We start from the raw sequence: 22,744 nt of genomic DNA, 5'->3' as shown, positions 1-22,744 counted from the left end.
GAAACCCACGCGGACACGGGGAGAACATGCAAACTCCGCACAGAAAGGCCCTCGCCGGCCACGGGGCTCGAACCCGGACCTTCTTGCTGTGAGGTGACAGCGCTAACCACTACACCACCGTGCCACTCCTTACTGTATACTGTATAAGTGATTTGGATCATAATAGACATATAGTATGACTTTTTTTAGACTTAATCTTACTATCATCTAGTGTTTACATTACCTTTTCCCTAGACATGTATAGAGCCCTTTTTTCTAGAAAACATAGCCTTCATCATTGGAGGAATTGCACAAATTAAGCCAAAGGCTTGGCTATGAAAAGGATTTGATCGTTTTTAATCTCAGTGTTTCAACTGGACATGATCTTGACTTGGCCTTGATCCCCTTAAGCCTTGGTCTTGACTTGTTCTCCACTAGTCTTGGGCTCGACAATATCAGGCTTGACCAGAGACAGATTCAGAATGGTGCAACTGATGTACGTGCATCAGTCAGAAATACATGTGCACCACTAGCATCAGTCACGGGGTGTTTGTTTACTTTACTGCTAGTCAGCTACATGGGCTATAGCCACACTCAACCAACAGACCAATGGCTCAGGATCCGACCACCTGTGGTAAGCAGTGATGCTTACCTGACCTAACTACCTGCATTCTCACGATGCTTTGTATTCTTCGTGTGCAGGTGATGTCACGCTTGACATCCAAACCTGTAAGTCCGCCATGTTGGATGATAAACAACCATCAGAAACCAGCGCTTCACATGTGACCTGCCGCAACGCTTCGTGATTTTCTTTTGATTTCATTGCCTTTGAAGAAAGACGATGCCTCCTTTGTGTGCAGGATATAAGTGCGGTAATAATGCTACTCGTGACAAAGAGAAACCGTGCTTCAGAATTCCCAAAATAATTAAAAACGGCGACAAAACAGATGAGCCGTCCAGAGAACGCCGTGCATATGCTGTGGTTCAAAAACATACATCATAAGGACTTAACTGAGGAAAAAGCCAATTACACCTGGGCGTGTGTGGTGACCACTTTAAATCTGGTGAGAGTTCAGTGCTAAGTAAAGCTGTTTTCTGCTGATTAAATTTAACTTTTGAGCTTTAGCATGAACACTCTGCTTTTCACCTTGCAGGAGCACCGGCAAACCTACACTGATATGACTTGTGAATTGGTGGACCTTAAAGCATATACGCAGAACCATGGCCTCACTTTTTGTTTATAAATGCCTTGAGACCTCAAGAATGGCACAGGAATAGTTTTAAGCGCTAACAATAAATCTAATATAGAAATTTTTATGATTAAAGTGATTTATATAGGTAGCGGTCTGAGTGAATGACCTTGACGTCCGTGACGCCACAGCAGGAAGTCTATCGGTCTCATCGCCATTTCCGCTACACTAAAATACAGAGCCGACTGCAACTCGATCCTCCATTTTGAGCTAATTTATCACCATGCCACGTAGATGTGTTGCTGGCCAGTGCAGCAACACGACAGAAGGTGGATTTAAGTTGCATTCATGCCCCAAGAATGTTCAAACTGAAAAGATTTGGACTCATTTTGTGAGTTGTTCACGGGCACATTGGGTGCCTATGAAGTGGTCTCTCCTCTGCTCTGCGTATTTTACTGAAGACTCGTATGAAACCTCTGATCTGTTGAGGAGCGTTGGCTATAAGCCCGTACTGAAAGAGGGTGCAGTATCAACAATTAAAGGAAAATAAAACTATACAAAAAGGAAAGTAAGTTCAGTTGTACCAGTTCTCCCAGACTGAGCCGAGGGTTGTTGCTAAAATCCAAGATGGAACGGGACGTATTATCACTCAGGCAGTGACCTCCCCGTGGTTGTTGCTAAAACCGGTGATGTCCCGTCCCGGGTTTTAGTAATTGCCTGAGCCGAGCAGTAATGGCGGAGTACTCAGTATGGAGAAAATGGAGAATGAGTGGAGCAGCCGTCTGATTTCCCCGCTGGATATGCTCGCCTCAGCAGCAATATCTTACCCTTATGTGGAAGAAGTGAATAAACGGAGAACTGAACGAACAACTGAAAGTCAGATTGTTTCAAAACACTCGGCCACAAGGTCGGCCTTCAAGAAGCGAGAACACAGACAGGTAAGCTGCGACTCTCACTTGGATACAAAACAACAAAAACAGCAACACTCGTTGTTTACCTGGATTTAGATTAATACATGTAACTTGTATTGTGTATTTAAGTTAGCGGTATAAGATGATTTAATTTGCTTCAGAATGTGATTGTCTCAGTTCATCTGATTATTTAATTAGCCTTTTACGTTTTATCAGTGAGAATGCATGCATGTACATGTATGTTGCATAAGTTATAACACCCATCCTGTTTTAATGAGAGTCAACCCACAATCAATGAAGTCAAATCAGTCTTAGTTGAGCAAGTCGGTAACGCTATTTCTTACTTTCACCAGAAATTTTTATTTATATGACTTTGGTCTATAGCTATCTAAAGCCTCACTCACAACCCACTGTAAGTGTTTGACACGCGCGGGTCGCAGGGTTTGGTAGCTCGCAGCCGTGCCGCAGGGTTGCGGTGAACCCGGGGGAAAGTTTGGGGGAGTTTCACAAGTCATATCAGTGTAGGTTTGCCGGTGCTCCTGCAAGGTGAGAAGCAGAGTGTTCATGCTAAAGCTAAAAAGTTAAATTTAATCAGCAGAAAACAGCTTTAATTAGCACTGAACTCTCACCAGATTTAAAGTGGTACGGGCAAAATACTTGTCAAGTACAGGTTGCCCATCTGACTTCCTCGAGGCGTGGGAAAAATTGCGACGTTAGCCCGTGGAAAGCATATATCTGATGCACGTCATCAGTGCTTGTTCAGTGAGTGTGGAGTGTGTGAGACTTGCATTTGACCAGTTTCCTGCGCTACGAGTTCAGACCGCACTTGTGAAGCGTGTGTGATGCATGTGATTAGCACATTACAATCACTCATAACTTGCGTGTGATGCAAGCCAGGAGTGGGTATAAAACCAGCGTGTCTGCAGCATTCTGCATCTCTCTTTCGGCTGAAGAGCATTGGATATTTTGTGGGAAAAATTTTCAGTTTAAAGTTTAGAAAATGGGACCCAAGAAGAAGCAAGTGAAAGTGAAGTAACCCAGCCTGAAACAGCAGAGGGGAAGGAGGAGGAAGAATTTGATGATGATGGTAGCAGCACCGGCGAGCCCTGCACGGACAGGGAGAAGTTTGCCTTCAAGCCGGCAGAAGGCCCAGCACCCCGCCAGAGGGATTTTCACAGGTAAATACACATGCTTTAAACTTTCAACACCTATATGCTTATGTAATTAATACTATATGTGCTGATTTTCATGTATGTTTCAGCTAACGACGCCCAGAAGTGAGGACATTGCAATCCCATCATCGCTGTTGGGCCATTGTGCCATGCTCAGTGATGAGGACAAGGACATCCCGACACCCCGTCCCACCACTCAGCAGCAGTAGGAGCAGGACAGCAGCTCGGAGTCAAAGTGTGTTTCAGTGCTCAAACTGTTGGGCTATTTAGTTGGGATTTTTTACAATGTAATAAAATGTGTTATTCCCTTATACTCATGGTTTATTATTTGACGTTTGCATGGCAAATTAACATATACTCAAATAAAAACAGCAAATGAGGTGGTCTTCTTCCTTTCTACAATGCTACACGCTACACGATCGGTTCCTTGGTTCCTCCCCAATATATACTGTATACCCAGAGTCTTACCCCTCGTGCCGCGTGCAGGTCACGTGCGCTGTGTGCACGCCACACATGGGGTAGAAAGTGAAAGGTACTTCTGTCTTGCGCGCCGCACAAATGGCAAGTGTGGAATACTTGTGTAGTACTTCTGAGGCACGTCACTCATACAATGACCGTGCGTCACTCATGCGTCTTACTGTCATCGCAAAAGCCCCTACTAGCCGCGCTGCTGACTTGGTTCAGGTGTACAAAAGGAGTACGGGTGCCGTACGTAGTGTATGCATTCCTGATTTGTCACAAGACCCGTAGAATTTGCATGTGCAGGACCAAAAGTCTCCACGGGCAGTCTGTGACCTTCTACGGCGCTAAACACATGCAAGTGTCGTGCAAGTCTCATGCACGGTTTTGCCAAATTTTTTGCCGTAGACCTCCCGTAGCAGCCTGTACGGTGGGTTGTGAGTGAGGCTAAAGGCCTCGGCCTTAAAACCAGTTACCGCAGTGACGTCATGCACTCAGGGCTGGCTGGCTCAGCGGGGAAGCTCAAATGCCAACTTTGCGGTCGATTTTAACTCTCAAAAATATACTTTTTTATTCCCATTTATGCAGCATACAAGAGTCAAGGATGAAGATACTATCCACTCAGAAATGTATTTAAAAATAAAAGCTCTGCATATGGGGCGGCACGGTGGTGTAGTGGTTAGCGCTGTCGCCTCACAGCAAGAAGGTCCTGGGTTCGAGCCCCGTGGCCAGCGAGGGCCTTTCTGTGCGGAGTTTGCATGTTCTCCCCGTGTCCGCGTGGGTTTCCTCCGGGTGCTCCGGTTTCCCCCACAGTCCAAAGACATGCAGGTTAGGTTAACTGGTGACTCTAAATTGAGCGTAGGTGTGAATGTGAGTGTGAATGGTTGTCTGTGTCTATGTGTCAGCCCTGTGCTGACCTGGCGACTTGTCCAGGGTGTACCCCGCCTTTCGCCCGTAGTCAGCTGGGATAGGCTCCAGCTTGCCTGCGACCCTGTAGAACAGGATAAAGCGGCTAGAGATAATGAGATGAGATGAGCTCTGCATATATCTTTTAAGAAAAAATATCAGAAGCTGATTTAACTTGATAAGATTGCCAAAGTATGCTGTGCCTTGTGGAATTTATCTCCATCGATTGTTCCTTTTGATTCGAGTGATCTTACTTTGTCTATTAAAAGGAAATAGAATTGGTATAAAATAGTACTGCTTGCGTAGTAATGTTTTTACTGCATGCTTTGAGACTGTGTTTGTACTCTTTTTTTTTTGTCAAAGACCTTTATCGTTCGAAATATAAAAGGTTTGTTGGGTTAATAATATAAAAACAAGAATAATCAAAATATCAAACTATGTTACTAAAATATACAACTTATGTACATGTCCTTGCATTCTGGATTTGTATATCATCCAACACGGTGGCGCGGGCGCATACGTCACACTGTTTTTGTCACGTGGTTGCACATGAAGAATAGCGTGACCTGAGAATTTCTGTGTACATATGTTCCTGGTAGATCCTGTCAAATAATGAAGTAGTTATGCCTAGTCTTTTGTAGATTTTATTCTGTGGTAAAAAAAAAACAAAAAACACTCGTATTAGTCACCAGCTCAAGTCCACTTTGTCAGTAGGTTGTCTTTTTTTTTTACATTGTTTAAGTTTTTTCTAGGCGGCACGGGGAGAACATGCAAACTCCGCACAGAAAGGCCCTCGCCGGCCACGGGGCTCGAACCCAGACCTTCTTGCTGTGAGGCGACAGCGCTAACCACTACACCACCATGCCGCCGACTATGAGCATACTGTATCTTAAAAACAAAAATCCATAGCGATCTGGTAAAATTAATGAAGATATTTCTGCAAATGTGCATCTGTCAGATTCTTGGGCTGGATCCATTCCTGCTAGACCTTGGTCTATGGTTCCAATTTGATTTGTGTATGCAAATTTTGGCTATAAACTTCCCTTGACTTATATCAAGATCAACCATGTCTTGGAATCCTTTTTCCTTTAAGGTTGCTCAATGGACCTGAATATGACTCTCTGCCAATCCTGGGATTCGAACTCTGGTGTTCTTGAGATTTGGCCACTAGGAAAAATCCTTAACTGCCAAGCTGCCAATGTCTTTTGGAGAATGTTCAGAGGAATGGCAAGGATTGTTTCTCTGCTCCAAGAGACTCTTATATGCTGGAGTTGATTCCACTTGATTCGATTTGATTCAGTTTGATTTGATTCATATAGACTTGTATAGCACTTTAAACAGGCTTCATATAAACCTTTTGTCAATTATAAATCAATTATAACCCCACACACTGCATAAACCAATAGCCTAATGCATGTATCCTGGTACCTCTTGGTTTTTAGTCATTTTTGGTATCAACTGTGTGGTTTGCTCTGTTTTAATTCCAAAAACATTCCCCATTCAAGCAGACGCTTCAGCTCACTTCCTCTCCTCCAAAACCCATCTGCCAAAAGCCCTTGTGGTGTTATTAAAGAATGTACTTGTATGATTTCCCACACCTGTCTGCAGCTTTGCAACGCCAAGGAAAATTTCATTAAACCTCCAGGTCTAATGAAATCACTTCCAAAACAGAGAACTGCCAAGAAATTGACTAGAAGCAGCAGGGATGATGATACACAAAACATAAAACAGCATGCTAAATGAGTTAACGTCACATGTTAGTAGTTAAAATCTGGTAACAGAAGTATTACTGTCTGAATGACATATGTGTCAAAACAATGAAATACACATCTGTGATTTAGATATGCAGATAAATTGTATTTTATGGAAGGATTCCTCCAACAGGTTGGTTGTTTACACGTCTTGGTCGAGGCATGCCCCCAGTAACCCTTCACTCCGCCCCATCTGTGGATAATTAATGCCTGGGCCACATTACAAGATTTATACAAACCTAACCAATGTTCAATATGTGAAAGACCTCATAGTGTATGTTTTACATACCAATTATCATTATAGCCAAGTATCAATCACAAACCAATGAGCTTGATCTTGACTTCAGATCAAAACCAACATGGTGGATGATGGTTCACTGGCTTTCAGTCTTTTACACACGACATCAAAAAATTGTGACGGTCTCAAAATCAGCCCAATTAGTACATCCCTACTATAAAGGTTATGCAATCAGCAATGTCGTAATCTAGTAAATGGCATACTCTAATTGCAGTTAACAGATGGAAGGCTAAATAGCTAACTAACTACTGTGGATAAACTTTCCTGGCTACCATAGACTCTGAGGATCATGGAGCAAACTAATCGTTTCAATATTTAACAGTTATTCCATGAAATCGAGTCGTACATGAGCTGATAGTCAGCGAGGCGCATAGTTTATTCTATCCACATTCACTGAATTTTGAGAAACAGCATTTTTATTTTTTTGCAAATTCAATAAATAAAAGCTTTATACAAAACACCTGACAAAATCATTTCCGCTTAGAATGTAAACAAACAGGCGAAATGACAGGAGCAATTTGTGAAAAATGCAATAATAATAATAATAATGTCATCTCATCTCATTATCTCTATCCGCTTTATCCTGTTCTACAGGGTCGCAGGCAAGCTGGAGCCTATCCCAGCTGAGTACGGGCGAAAGGCGGGGTACACCCTGGACAAGTCGCCAGGTCATCACAGGGCTGACACAGAGACACAGACAACCATTCACACTCACATTCACACCTACGGTCAATTTAGAGTCACCAGTTAACCTAACCTGCATGTCTTTGGACTGTGGGGGAAACCGGAGCACCCGGAGGAAACCCACGCGGACACGGAGAGAACATGCAAACTCCGCACAGAAAGGCCCTCGCCGGCCACGGGGCTCGAACCCGGACCTTCTTGCTGTGAGGTGACAGCGCTAACCACTACACCACCGTGCCGCCCCAATAATAATAATAATAATTCTTGAAAAAATAAAAAAGATATGTTTTTACCATCAAATACTTTTATTCCACAATTACTTGTTGGGTGTTTTTGTATTTTTTTGGGTTTTGTTTTTGAGTAGAGTTTTATTTCATCCTCAGTTGGTTCAGCAACACGCACCGCCATTTTGTTTTTCTCTACTCATGGTATATAAGCTGATATCCTAGTAGTAGAGTAGCCAATCAGAGCACGCGATTGCTCATATCCAGTGAATGTGGAGAGAATAAACCGTCTTTCACCTCAGTATTGAAGCAGTGATATGTCTGTACAGTACCTTAGCTGTGAGGCTGAAGAAGCCTTTCGGCTCCACCATCTTCTCCAGCACGTGGCACTTGATCCCAGCCGTGCTGTCGTACTCGTAAGCGACGCCGTACTCTAGGTGCACGTTATCCACCGTCAGACTCACATGATCCTTCTTCCCATCTATCAAAGCAATGGTATTGAACTTGTCCATGACCTCTGCAGTGCACACATATATAAACACACATACACAAAGCAGGGTCACATACTATAGATTCGTACCATGCACATATTCAGAAATGTATCACTTGGACGAACTAATGAAGGGATTTTGTTTGAAAAACTGTCAAAGGATGCTGCAGCTACTGTCTAGAGCCATACATACTCAAATATGTAAACATAGTAGAATCTAGAGACGCATTTCCACAAGAAAGTGCAATTGTGATTGCTCTGCAGTGCAAAAAAAGACGAGTGTGGCTCGTGATGAATGGATGTGTGTGTTGGTTGAGTTGGTCTGAGTTATTAAATGAAGTTTGATGGATCTCTGCTGAACCATTGCCAAACAGGAAGACTTTGATTCCAAAACCCCATTTATTCCGATGGCACCAAAAAAATACATTGCTGCTAATGGGAGAAAAAGAGAGGGATGAAAAGTAAGAAGAGGATGAGTGTGTGTTATAGCTGATTTCAGGTATGTGATGGGTGAGTGGTCCTGAGATGTGATATTAAGTGTGGTGGCGCTCTGATGAAGGATGACCTAACAGGAAGATTTGCATTTGATTCAAAACTCCATTCATTTCAATGGGGAGGAAAAAAATGACTGAAAAAACGAGAAAATCGATTGCGTCTTAATTTTAAAAAAATATAATAAATAAACTTGATTTCACTGTGGTGTAGTGGTTAGCGCTGTCGCCTCACAGCAAGAAGGTCCTGGGTTCGAGCCCCGGGGCCGGCGAGGGCCTTTCTGTGTGGAGTTTGCATGTTCTCCCCGTGTCCGCGTGGGTTTCCTCCGGGTGCTCCGGTTTCCCCCACAGTCCAAAGACATGCAGGTTAGGTTAACTGGTGACTCTAAATTGAGCGTAGGTGTGAATGTGAGTGTGAATGGTTGTCTGTGTCTATGTGTCAGCCCTGTGATGACCTGGCGACTTGTCCAGGGTGTACCCCGCCTTTCGCCCGTAGTCAGCTGGGATAGGCTCCAGCTTGCCTGCGACCCTGTAGAACAGGATAAAGCGGCTACAGATAATGAGATGAGATGAGAAACTTGATTGGTCAGAAGGTGTTGAATAATTTTCTAAATATGAATTCTACAACAGTCATTTCTATTGTTTCTATAGTAGCAACTAATTCAATCGGCCTTCACTGATGGACGTTTATAATAAGCATATTTCAAAATTTCAAGAAAAACATATGGCAGTTGATATGGTAAAGTTTTATGTAATTTAGCATTTTTGTAAGGAATCTGCAATGTCAGCTCTTTGTAAAAGTCAGATATAAAGTGATAACTTTAAGTCTGATGTCTCTGGAAAGTTTTCTGAATGTGACTGCGGTTTCTCAGCAACATAACGAGAACAACCAGAACAAGAAGCCTTTATTTATCACACGTACACGACCGTTCAAAAGTTTGGGGTCACTTTGAAATGTCGTTATTTTTGAAAGAAAAGCACTGTTCTTTTCAATGAAGATCACTTTAAACTAATCAGAATTACACTCTATACATTGCTAATGTGGTAAATGACTATTCTAGCTGCAAATGTGTGGTTTTTGGTGCAATATCTCCATAGGTGTATAGAGGCCCATTTCCAGCAACTCTCACTCCAGTGTTCTAATGGTACAATGTGTTTGCTCATTGCCTCAGAAGGCTAATGGAGGATTAGAAAACCCTTGTACAATCATGTTAGCACAGCTGAAAACAGTTGAGCTCTTTAGAGAAGCTATAAAACTGACCTTCCTTTGAGCAGATTGAGTTTCTGGAGCATCACATTTGTGGGGTCGATTAAATGCTCAAAATGGCCAGAAAAATGTCTTGACTATATTTTCTATTCATTTTACAACTTATGGTGGGAAATAAAAGTGTGACTTTTCATGGAAAACACAAAATTGTCTGGGTGGCCCCAAACTTTTGAACAGTAGTGTACACTCAAGCACAGTGAAATCCCTCTCTGCATTTAACCCAGCTGAAGCAGTGAACACACACACACACACACACACACACACATGCACACACAAGTGAGCAGTGAGCACACACACATATCCAGAGCAGCCTGGAGAGCAGTTAGGGGTTAGGTGCCTTGCTCAAGGGCACTTCAACCCAACCTCAGGCCAAGGTTGCCCCACGTTAACCTAACCACATGTCCTTGGATTGTGGGGGAAACCGGAGAACCCAGAGGAAACCCACACAGACACGGGGAGAACATGCAAACTCCACACAGAACCCAGAACCGTCTTGCTTTGAGACGACAGTGCTAAAGTAAGCGACCTGTTTCACAGACATTCCACAACCTTAAATGTAACATTAAGTGGATAAACAGTACGTCATGGCATTGTTTAAAAAAATGGAAACGTGTAACCATTGACACAGTCACAGTGCTGTAGTATAAGGGGAATAAAGCACTTCATGATATGTTATTGGGGGGAAATGATCAACTCTATCATCGATTGTTTTCCTGTAACCACATGCCTCGTTGTGTTTTATTCTTTACATAATGAACATCTTGGAATTTGGGAGACTGTATTGTCTGGCTTGACATCATACAGCTTCTGAAATTAGTTAGTTGATGAGGAACGTCTGTCTTGGTTTTCTGGGAAATTTGTCTTCGATGGAATATTCCCCCCACCAACATTTACATTTAATGCTCGAGTACACATTGCAGTTACACCATGGATTTGTATAGATACACTTCTGTTCAAAAGTTTGGAGTCAACTCTAATAATTTCCATCCATCCATTATCCATAACTGCTTATCCTGTGCAGGGTCGCAGGCAAGCTGGAGCCTATCCCAGCTGACTACGGGCGAAAGGCGGGGTACACCCTGGACAAGTCGCCAGGTCATCACAGGGCTGACACATAGACACAGACAACCATTCACACTCACATTCACACCTACGCTCAATTTAGAGTCACCAGTTAACCTAACCTGCATGTCTTTGGACTGTGGGGGAAACCGGAGCACCCGGAGGAAACCCACGCGGACACGGGGAGAACATGCAAACTCCACACAGAAAGGCCCTCGCCGGCCACGGGGCTCGAACCCGGACCTTCTTGCTGTGAGGCGACAGTGCTAACCACTACACCACCGTGCTGCCCACTCTAATAATTTATTCAATGTTATTCAAAAACATTCATCAGTAACATTCCCAGCTCTTATTTAGTCATTTTTGAGTCATCTAGTGCTGTACATCATTGTGGACACATTTAATATTTCTTTTTATGAATCTTATTCGAAAAATTGAATCATTTGATACATGTATCTGCAACTAAATCACTGTTAGAAATCTGAAGTAAATCTTTACTAATCGTAAGTATCTGATTAATAACTCACAACTCAAGTAAATCCGGTTACTTATTAAGCTGTCGGACAGTCCCGTCCAAAATATTCCCGTCCATATTTTGAATCTTAGAATCAATTCGTCTTCACTGAGGTGAGTGATTGAAATGTTTTCCCCTCTAATGAGTAGCAGGTGTGACTGCGGAAGAGAGATTCACTGCACGCCGAGAGACAAGTAGACAGCTGCAGTGAACATCACGATGATGGAAATGGCACTGAGACAGTGAGTGTGTGTGTGTGTGTGGTGTGGTGTTTAGAACTACCTTCCACTTTACACTCAAACACCTCTCCGTTCTCCTCAGAACTAGGTTTCTGGCTGGCCTTCTGGTGGTCTTCCTGGGCACTCTCACTGTTGTTATACACCCACTTTATGGAGTCTTGCTGAAATAAGAAACAACCAGAACACAAATGTTTAGACTGGCATTAGGGTTCGGGTTCATTTGGCCAGCACGCTCTGTTCAGTTCATGTTCTGTCCAAAAACCTTAGTTCACCACAAAAAAGTGTTTTTTTACTTCAATGTCCTGGTTAAATGGGGCGAGAAATAAATACTCATTGGATATGAAGAACTGGTTAGTTTAAAATGAGACATATTTATTGTATTAGGTACAGTTTGTACTGCTCCATTACACCTATTCCTTACAAATGGAAAACTGCATTATGGGTGTAGTGTACACTACCGTTCAAAAGTTTGGGGTCACTTTGAAATGTCCTTATTTTTGAAAGAAAAGCACTGTTCTTTTCAATGAAGATCACTTTAAACTAATCAGAAATCCACTCTATACATTGCTAATGTGGTAAATGACTATTCTAGCTGCAAATGTCTGGTTTTTGGTGCAATATCTCCATAGGTGTATAGAGGCCCATTTCCAGCAACTCTCACTCCAGTGTTCTAATGGTACAATGTGTTTGTTCATTGCCTCAGAAGGCTAATGGATGATTAGAAAACCCTTGTACAATCATGTTAGCACAGCTGAAAACAGTTGAGCTCTTTAGAGAAGCTATAAAACTGACCTTCCTTTGAGCAGATTGAGTTTCTGGAGCATCACATTTGTGGGGTCGATTAAATGCTCAAAATGGCCAGAAAAATGTCTTGACTATATTTTCTATTCATTTTACAACTTATGGTGGGAAATAAAAGTGTGACTTTTCATGGAAAACACAAAATTGTCTGGGTGACCCCAAACTTTTGAACGGTAGTGTATGTATCATAATTTGGATGCTAACTCTAAGTAGTGCACAGAGGGATTTTATGAGTGAAAATTAATTCATAAAATTCCCAAAATATTGTACTATATACACTCACCAGCCACTTTATCAGGAGCACGCATCCACCTACTGTTTTATGCAGTTCTCTAATCAGCCAATCCCTTGACAGCAGCACAGTGCATCAAATCATGCAGATACGAATCAAAAGCTTCAGTTAATGTTCACTTCAAACATCAGAATGGGAAAAATTACTGTGATCTCAAAGTGTGACTTTCTTTCACTGTGGCACGGGTGTTGGTTTGAGCCAGATGGGCTGGTTTGAGTATTTCAGAAACTGATGATCTCCTGGGGTTTTCACACACAACACAGAATGGTGCAAAAAACAAAAAACACTGAGTGAGCGAGAGTTCTGTGGGTGGAAACAAACGCCTTGTTGATAAGAGAGGTCAGAGGAAAATGGCCAGATTGGTTTGAGCTGCCAGGAAGGATATAGTAACTCATAGCAACTCTTTACAACCGTGGTGAGCAGAAAAGCATCTCAGCATGCAACAGCAGAAGAACACATTGGGTTCCACTCCTGCAGCCGAGAACAGGAATCTTAGAATCAAGAACAAGTTCCTATTAAAGTGGCCGATGAGTGTAATACATGTATATTAACTGCTGCTATCTCCTGCATGTACTATGTGCAACCATTCCTGATTTCAATCAGTAAGAACATTGTATTTCAACTTATATTAGTGAAGTATGGTGGACTCTTGTTTTATAGATTTTTTTACTGTTATTTAATGATTAATCACATTGAACACCATCCTGTATCAGTATTCTCTTTATAGTTCATGGTTGAAAGCTTATGGGTTTAAATCTCAAGACTATCCAACACTGTTTAGCCCTCAAGTAAAGAACTTAACCCTCAGCTGCTTAGTTCAGTGCTTGGATTAGTTTTAGAGTTGTTGGGGGGGGCACAAATAAAACCTCATCAGCAGTCTGATTTATTGGTGAACTGAATACAAAGTTCTGCTCATAACAGTTAAAGCTTTATGTGGTTTATGTCTAGCATGCCTTGATGATCTTCTGAAGCAGTAAAGCCCGCTTGCAGCTCAGCCAGTAAAAGATGTTCTCATCTCGTCTCTACTCCAACTTAGAATAGAAAACATTTGGGACAGTAGCTCGACATGTGTCTTTGAAACCAGATTGAAAATCTTTTTGGTTTATTTGTATACTCTATACCCTGAAATAGATTGGCGACCTGCCCTGGGTGTACCCTGCCTCTTGCCTAAAGTCAACTGGGATTGGCTCCAGCTTCCACCGTGACCCTGACAGACAAGCGGTATAGATAATGAATGGATGGATGGATGGATGGATGGATGGATACTGTATATTGTGTCCTTTATATTATTTTATTATATTTTTCATAATTTGTAGTCATTTTCATAAAGAAAAGTGAAAAAGTACAATACATACACTGAAGATGATGAACGGATGAATAGATGACTGATAAATGGATGCAAGATATATATATATATATACACACACACAGTTAGGTCCATATATATTTGGACACTGACACAAATTTTGTTTTTTTACCTGTTTACTGAAACATATTCAGGTTAGAGTTATATAATGGACATGGACATAAAGTCCAGACTTTCAGCTTTCATTTGAGGGTATCCACATTAAAACTGGATTAAGGGTTTAGGAGTTTCAGCTCCTTAACATGTGCCACCCTGTTTTTAAAGGGACCAAAAGTAATTGGACAATTGACTCAAAGGCTATTTCATGGGCAGGTGTGGGCAATTCCTTCGTTATGTCATTCTCAATTAAGCAGATAAAAGGCCTGGAGTTGATTTGAGGTGTGGTGCTTGCATTTGGAAGATTTTGCTGTGAAGAAAACATGCGGTCAAAGGAGCTCTCCATGCAGGTGAAACAAGCCATCCTTAAGCTGCGAAAACAGAAAAAACCCATCTGAGAAATTGCTACAATATTAGGAGTGGCAAAATCTACAGTTTGGTACATCCTGAGAAAGAAAGAAAGCACTGGTGAACTCATAAATGCAAAAAGACCTGGATGCCCACAGAAGACAACAATGGTGGATGATCACAGAATAATCTCCATGGTGAAGAGAAACCCCTTCACAACAGCCAACCAAGTGAACAACACTCTGCAGGAGGTAGGCGTATCAATATCCAAATCTACCATAAAGAGAAAACTGCATGAAAGTAAATACAGAGGGTTCACTGCACGGTGCAAGCCACTCATAAGCCTCAAGAATAAAAAGGCTAGATTGGACTTTGCTAAAAAACATCTAAAAAAGCCAGCACAGTTCTGGAAGAACATTCTTTGGACAGATGAAACCAAGATCAACCTCTACCAGAATGATGGAAAGAAAAAAAATATGGTGAAGGCGTGGTACAGCTCATGATCCAAAGCATACCACATCATCTGTAAAACACGGCGGAGGCAGTGTGATGGCTTGGGCATGCATGGCTGCCAGTGGCACTGGGTCACTAATGTTTATTGATGATGTGACACAGGACAGAAGCAGCCGGATGAATTCTGAGGTATTCAGGGACATACTGTGTGCTCAAATCCAGCCAAACTGATTGGTCGGCATTTCATAATACAGATGGACAATGACCCAAAACATAAAGCCAAAGCAACCCAGGAGTTTATTAAAGCAAAGAAGTGGAATATTCTTGAATGGCCAAGTCAGTCACCTGATCTCAACCCAACTGAGCATGCATTTCACTTGTTAAAGACTAAACTTCAGACAGAAAGGCCCACAAACAAACAGCAACTGAAAACCGCTGCAATAAAGGCCTGGCAGAGCATTAAAAAGGAGGAAACACAGCGTCTGGTGATGTCCATGAGTTCAAGACTTCAGGCAGTCATTGCCAACAAAGGGTTTTCAACCAAGTATTAGAAATGAACATTTTATTTACAATTATTTAATTTGTCCAATTACTTTTGAGGCCCTGAAATGAAGGGATTGTGTTTAAAAAATGCTTTAGTTCCTCACATTTTTATGCAATCATTTTGTTCAACCCACTGAATTAAAGCTGAAAGTCTGAACTTCAACTGCATCTGAATTGTTTTGTTCAAAATTCATTGTGGTAATGCACAGAACCAAAATTAGAAAAATGTTGTCTCTGTCCAAATATTTATGGACCTAACTGTGTGTGTGTGTGTATATATATATATATATATATATATATATATATATATATATATATATATATATATATATATATATATATAAATGAATTGCTGAATGTTGAAAGAACAAATAGATCACTGATGAGTGTCGATGAATGATAAGGCATGGTTGATGAATGATGATTAATGGTGAAATAAATAAACGAATGGACAAATAATGATGAATGGATGGTTGGTGAAAATTGATGAATGAACTGAATGTGTGACCTAATGGAAAATAAATGATGAGTAGATGAATACTTGATGGGTTGAATGGATAAATGGGTGAATAATAAATGTGTGAATGGATGATTAAATACTGTTGAATCGATAAATGTATAACTTATAGACAGATTCATGGATTAAGGGATGGCTGATGAATGGTGAATGGATGAAATGATAAAAGGACGATTAGTAAATGGCTGATTGGATGAATTTGTAAACGTATTATTCATAAATGGTTGAATGAGTGAATGATGAATGCTGAATGGATAAATTGATAAATGGATGATTAATAAATGGGTGAATGGATGATTAAAGAATATTGAATGGATGATTAAAATATTGGTGAATGGATGATTTCTGAATGGCTGATTGGTGAATGTTGAACGGATAAAAGGATTATTAATAAATGGCTGAATGGCTGATAGATCATTAATAAATTGAATTTTATTGAATTTTTATTTGGTTATTGAATGAATTGCTAAATGGATGATTAACAAGTGGGTGAATGCATAAACAATGCATCACATTGATTATTACTGTCGTTGTCGTTATTAATTATAGTAACACTGAAACATGACTCTGTAGTGCACACAATAGTGCACAAATGGTTGATTTGGGACGTGGCTCGTACCTGCGTTGGTCTGCGGTATTTCCTGCAGGCTGTGACATGGGCGATCACACTGGCATGACTCTCTTTGCTCACATTAATGCCATTGACCTTGATAATGCACTGACCTGGGTGTAGACCTGCCACAGCCGCCACAGTGCCTGCAAACCAAACCAAATAAATAATCAGCAATGAGAGAGAGAGAGAGAGAGAGAGAGAGAGAGAGAGAGAGAGATGGGATTGTGGCCACTGGCAATGGTTCCTTATTAACTTGTTTATGAGAGCAGTCACTCGTCTGACTACAAACAGCATGAATCAGGCTCCAAACTGTCGCTATTTGGGTAGGCGTTTTGTAAACCGAATGGCAGGTAGCATGACGAATAGCATATAAACAAGAAAAGCTCAGGATCCAGCAAACATAAACACCCTGGACTTTCTGTGCAGATAAAATTCAAGAGGCATTTTGAAGAGGAAGGTAAGTCAATGTTGATCTACCGTATGAGAGAGTTTAGGTTCTGGAGAAAACATTTTCTTACATGGTTCAAGGCCAAGCTTTAACAATATTGGCATGTTACTAGGAGTACATATTTAGGTGTTTTCTTTAAAAATCTCTTAAAAGCATGCCCAATCTGAGCATATGTGTTCAAAAGTCACTGAATCATTCAGACGTTTAAAATCATGAACGCCAAGGTGTATGTTTACTACTGAATAATGCATGTTTATTATAGCTTGGGTTCCTAGTAGTAGTTAGTCTCTTGTGAGTGTGAACTACAACTTAGTCACAGGTAGGAACTAAAAATGAAAACACATTGATAAATTTTAACTCCAGTAAAATTGGAGCACTTGTTTGGATTCGTTGGTTTGCCAGATCATAACTTTGTATAATGAGAAAATTCTGATTAAAGGGGTACCAAATATAATATATACAGTTGCTGATGTGACAAAGTAACGTATTCTTAAGTATTCTATCAAATTTATATACTAGAAAACAACGAAATATCTTGGTAATTGTAAATATAATACTCTATACGCTAAACCGCACAAGAGTCGCCATTTTTAAAAGACCGTGACGTCAGCGCTACCCACTGCACTAGCGGAACTCTCCGAAATAGAGGAGATAAGCGTGTAATCAGGGCGTCGGGCGCATCAAGTGAAAGCAACAGCTCTGTCGAATCATACGAAGAGATCCCGCAAGACACACTGCAAGCAGGCTATGGCTTAGAAGGGTACCAGTTTGAACCTAGGAGAGGTACTCTCGACTCCGGTGATGAAAGAAGAGAAGAAAGCTCGGATGACGGCGAGGATGAGACCGATGCTGACCATGGGCATGGCGAGCGTGGGGCAGAGCGTCTGCGTGCAGGTGACACGGCGTGGTGCTCGTGCGGAAAATGTAACGTGGAGTTGCTCACGAGTCCAGCAGAATTTATTTGCTGCAATGAGATAGGCGCCACAGGTGGACTTGCGAAATCGTCGCAAGAGGCAGAAACAGGTATTTCACACGTGCTATTCCCAACCTCAATGAGCCAACACAACTGGGCACATACATACGTCATGAGTGTTACGCAGAGAAAATGAGCGTGCATTCTGATTGGATAAAATTAATATCATGGCGGGCTGTTCAAACTGCGGAAATAGTTTGCTCGAGCTACTTTCAAAACACTATAACTTTCCAACCTTAGAACAAAAAACTTCTGTAAGTCTTGAATAAGGTTCGTTAATGTGTGTTTTATTGTTATATTTACTCTATATATTGCCCTCTGTTCCCCTTTAAACTGCTGCTTGCTGCTGTTGCTGAAATCACAGCTCCATGTCATATACAGTACAGTGAAAAGTCTTAGACGCCCTATTTTTTTCATACAAAATTTGTTATAGATTTCTATTTTATGACTTCTACATTAGGTGGGACCATGGTGTAGAGGTTAGCGCTGTCGCCTCACAGCAAGAAGGTCCGGGTTCGAGCCCCGTGGCTGGCGAGTGCCTTTCTGTGTGGAGTTTGCATGTTCTCCCCGTGTCCGCGTGGGTTTCCTCCGGGTGCTCCGGTTTCCCCCACAGTCCAAAGACATGCAGGTTAGGTTAACTGGTGACTCTAAATTGAGTGTAGGTGTGAATGTGAGTGTGAATGGTTGTTTGTCTCTGTGTCAGTCCTGTGATGACCTGGCGACTTGTCCAGGGTGTACCCCGCCTTTCGCCCGTAGCTCCAGCTTGCCCACAAGCGGCTACAGGTAATGGATGGATGGACTTCTACGTTATCGAGTCAGTACAAAAACACTTTAGAGCCCAAATGTTCGTTTTCCAGCACAAAATTAAATGTTACAGGGGGATAAAAAGTTTGGATCTGAGCAGCATTTTCCATAAGAGAGCACTTTTCAGATGAAAAAAGAAAACATAATGAAGGCTGCTGGGTTTTGGTGCAAAATGAAGAAGCGAGTGTGACAGTCAAAGTGTCCAGAAGAACTGGGGCTGGTTCTGTAAGACGCTCAGTAAAACCTACAGCTCATTTCCGCATAAAACTGCACTCACTGGACCTCAGACTACTATTTTTTTTTAAGCAAAGGGCCGTCTCACACCAAATATTGACTTTGTTTCATTTATTACGGCTTACTGATTACTGTTTATAGTATTTTTTTAACGTTGAAACATTTCATTTCATTATTTTTTTAAGCCATTTTTGGTCTACAGCATTTCTTTACATGTGCCTAAGACTTTCGCACAGTACTGTATACAGTATATGTTGAATATTAATGGTCGCCTGTTGCTTTATCACTTGTGAGTGTGAACATAGGGTTAGTCTAAAATTACAGCTGGATAACAAGATGAATACAGACACTATACTCATTCATAAAAGAGCTTTTACCGAGGGAGTACTGAACAGCTCAGAGCAGCCGTATGTGTGTGTGAGAGAGAGAAAGACGCTATTTCTGTCTGACTCTCACACCCTGCCATAACAAACAATCTTCCATCCTCTACTGCATGCAGAGACACAACACCGCTTCAGCCAGAAATTGGCTCGGACTTCCGTCTTTGAGCTTCATCATCATCTGTTCTTGGATTTGGCGAGACATTCTGTTCTGTCTGTCCTGCGCCTCTTCACATCCCAAGTGGTCCTCTCATGTCTTGGTCTCATTTCCTCTGTCTCATGCTGTCACGATTTCTGAAATGAAGCTATTCTTCCGAGTGCCAGTGTAGGATAGACTAGGGTTTTTATTTTTCTGAGTTTTTCCATCTGTCACTAAGTTCTGTGAATGTCTTTAAACCTTCAGTGCATGAAAATATATTCCTTTCAAACTCTTCTGGGCAAGGACCTACCTTAACCCTCATTCTGTTAGCTTAAGTTGCCTAGCATTTATGAGCTAGCAAATATTATAATCATGTATAAATACACCATTCTCAGAAATCACAGCAGGTTAGCTGATGTTGATTAGCTGATTTCTTGCTAGCTAGCATCAGTCATGAGAATTTCTGAATATGAATTAAAATCCTCTTAAAATTTTAGTTGGCTAAGGTCATGTTAGCTAGATGGCTAGAATTTTCAACGACATTACTTTTGTTTGACAGTCAAAATAATAAATATTTTTATTTGTTTCGTGGTCTGGTTTCCATCAAATCCTACGCTCTGATTGGCTGGCGAGCGGGTCTGTATCCTACAATACGGACCCCAGGTACAGACCCCGGTTATGGACCTCTGGCGACTCGCTCGTTCAGAACAGCAACAAACATAGTAGCATTTTTGTCAACATGTATCTTTTTTTATAAGATTTATTTATAAAAGATTGTTATCAAAAATCTTATAAATTTTTGCCAGCATTTCTCAGGAGAATAGGATTAATTTTACAGCATGGATAGCGATAACGACAGTGTTCACAGCGAAAGCGAGTTTTACTACCCTGAGGAAGAAGAAATAAAAGAAAACATTTCAGGAGAAAGCTAAAAACCTCTAACTGTTGCTAACGCCGAGCAAAAACATGGCTGAATCCTGAATGACTCAATTTTGTATAAATAGGGGACTACATAGGCAGCAAAATGTAGTTTTTTTCCTGCCATGGAAGTGCACTTGTATACCGAGGAGGAAGCCATTTGCATTACAGCCGTGAATGAGGATTCAAAATGGCGGCTCGGCTCAGTTTTCCCTTTTGGGTGCTCTCATTTTCTGTTAGAATTTGGTAAAGAAAAAAATAAATATATTATTTACCAGCTTAAGGTCGGTCCGTATGGTGAAATACCGTGACCTCGGCCTTGAATACTTTCAAGACCTCGGTCACAGTATTTCACAATACGGACCTCCCAGCTGGTAAATAACATATATATATTGTGATGTTAGCTTATGTGAGCTAGCATGTTAGCAGTGAACATTTCAGACATTTATGAATGTGACTTCAAATTCCTCTCAGAAATCCTGTGCATTTTGCTTATGTTTGGTAACAGGCTATCATTAGCGATAATAATAACAATGACAACATTTACTCGGGCGGCACGGTGGTGTAGTGGTTAGCGCTGTCGCCTCACAGCAAGAAGGTCCGGGTTCGAGCCCCGTGGCCGGCGAGGGCCTTTCTGTGTGGAGTTTGCATGTTCTCCCCGTGTCCGCGTGGGTTTCCTCCGGGTGCTCCGGTTTCCCCCACAGTCCAAAGACATGCAGGTTAGGTTAACTGGTGACTCTAAATTGAGCGTAGGTGTGAATGTGAGTGTGAATGGTTGTCTGTGTCTATGTGTCAGCCCTGTGATGACCTGGCGACTTGTCCAGGGTGTACCCCGCCTTTCGCCCGTAGTCAGCTGGGATAGGCTCCAGCTTGCCTGCGACCCTGTAGAACAGGATAAAGCAGCTACAGATGATGAGATGAGATGAGATAACAGTTACTGTTTAAATGTGGCTTAGAAATCATCTCAGAATTCAGGATAGTCCATGTTAGCTAGCGCATCTTAGCTTAGTCAGGTAGAAGTAACAGTGTGTTTAGCAAACGCTTATGAATATTACTTAAAAATCCTCTCAGACATCCTGTCAGTTTAGCTCCTGTTGGGTATCTAGCTATCAACAGCAGTTAAAAACAAACAAACATTTACAATTATGGTTTAGGAATCTTCTCAGAAATCTTGTCAGGTTAGCTTCTGTTTGCTAGCAGGTTAGCAGTGAGTATAAACAATTACGAATGTGATTAAAATTTCCTCTCGGCAGTCACTGAGCTCAGTGAGATAATTTTCCAATAACATTCAGTACAACTCCGTTAGTGCTAAAACCTACAATTTTAGCCAACATCCTGGAAAACCTTTGCCACGTGTTAAATATTTCTGTTGTTATTTCTCTAGATTATCATCTTACATGTCAAACACGGGCACCTATTCAAATATTATTCAAATATTACATTTAGGTAGTGGCATGAATATGATTTAAAATGCAATTTTTCTCAGAAATACCGGTCAGGTTAGTTCATGTTAGCCAGCTAGCATTAATCATCTCATCTCATCTCATTATCTCTAGCCGCTTTATCCTTCTACAGGGTCGCAGGCAAGCTGGAGCCTATCCCAGCTGACTACGGGCGAAAGGCGGGGTACACCCTGGACAAGTCGCCAGGTCATCACAGGGCTGACACATAGACACAGACAACCATTCATACTCACATTCACACCTACGGTCAATTTAGAGTCACCAGTTAACCTAACCTGCATGTCTTTGGACTGTGGGGGAAACCGGAGCACCCGGAGGAAACCCACGCGGACACGGGGAGAACATGCAAACTCCACACAGAAAGGCCCTCGCCGGCCCCGGGGCTCGAACCCAGGACCTTCTTGCTGTGAGGCGACAGCGCTAACCACTACACCACCGTGCCGCCCTAGCATTAATCATATAGATTAAAAAACTTTATGATTACAATAAAAAAAATCAATAAAGCTCATGCTAGCTAGCTGGCTAATAAAATTTGCACATGTACAGATACCAATTACATCCTAAATGAAGACTAACAAAGATTTCCTTATATGGACTCAGACAAGCCTATATTCCCATCTATGGCCTTCGAGGCACGCCGTATCAATGTACTCTTATCTCCATATATGGATACAAGAGAATCTGAAAGTGAGAGTAAACACTCTGTGTGTGTGTGTGTG

At 41.6% G+C, this 22,744-nt stretch overlaps 1 protein-coding gene across 3 annotated transcripts in view; it reads right to left on the bottom strand.

The window, feature by feature from the left end:
• The window catches only part of prex2 (phosphatidylinositol-3,4,5-trisphosphate-dependent Rac exchange factor 2), a 266,799-nt gene that overhangs the window by 104,137 nt on the left and 139,918 nt on the right, over positions 1 to 22,744 (bottom strand). For 2 of the 3 annotated variants that reach the window (XM_060899865.1, XM_060899867.1), the window contains 3 exons: positions 16,673 to 16,809; positions 11,681 to 11,798; positions 7,907 to 8,091 (listed from right to left, as the gene is read on the bottom strand). In XM_060899865.1, coding sequence (XP_060755848.1) covers positions 7,907 to 8,091; positions 11,681 to 11,798; positions 16,673 to 16,809 — 440 coding nt within the window. The remainder of the gene's footprint in view (positions 1 to 7,906; positions 8,092 to 11,680; positions 11,799 to 16,672; positions 16,810 to 22,744) is intronic. The other variant, XM_060899866.1, reaches the window with a different exon arrangement.

Source organism: Neoarius graeffei, chromosome 19 (genome assembly GCF_027579695.1).
Source record: "Neoarius graeffei isolate fNeoGra1 chromosome 19, fNeoGra1.pri, whole genome shotgun sequence".
NCBI lineage: Eukaryota > Metazoa > Chordata > Actinopteri > Siluriformes > Ariidae > Neoarius > Neoarius graeffei.
The sequence above is the reverse complement of the archived record's forward strand: the minus strand, read 5'-3'. Positions and strand labels throughout refer to the sequence as shown.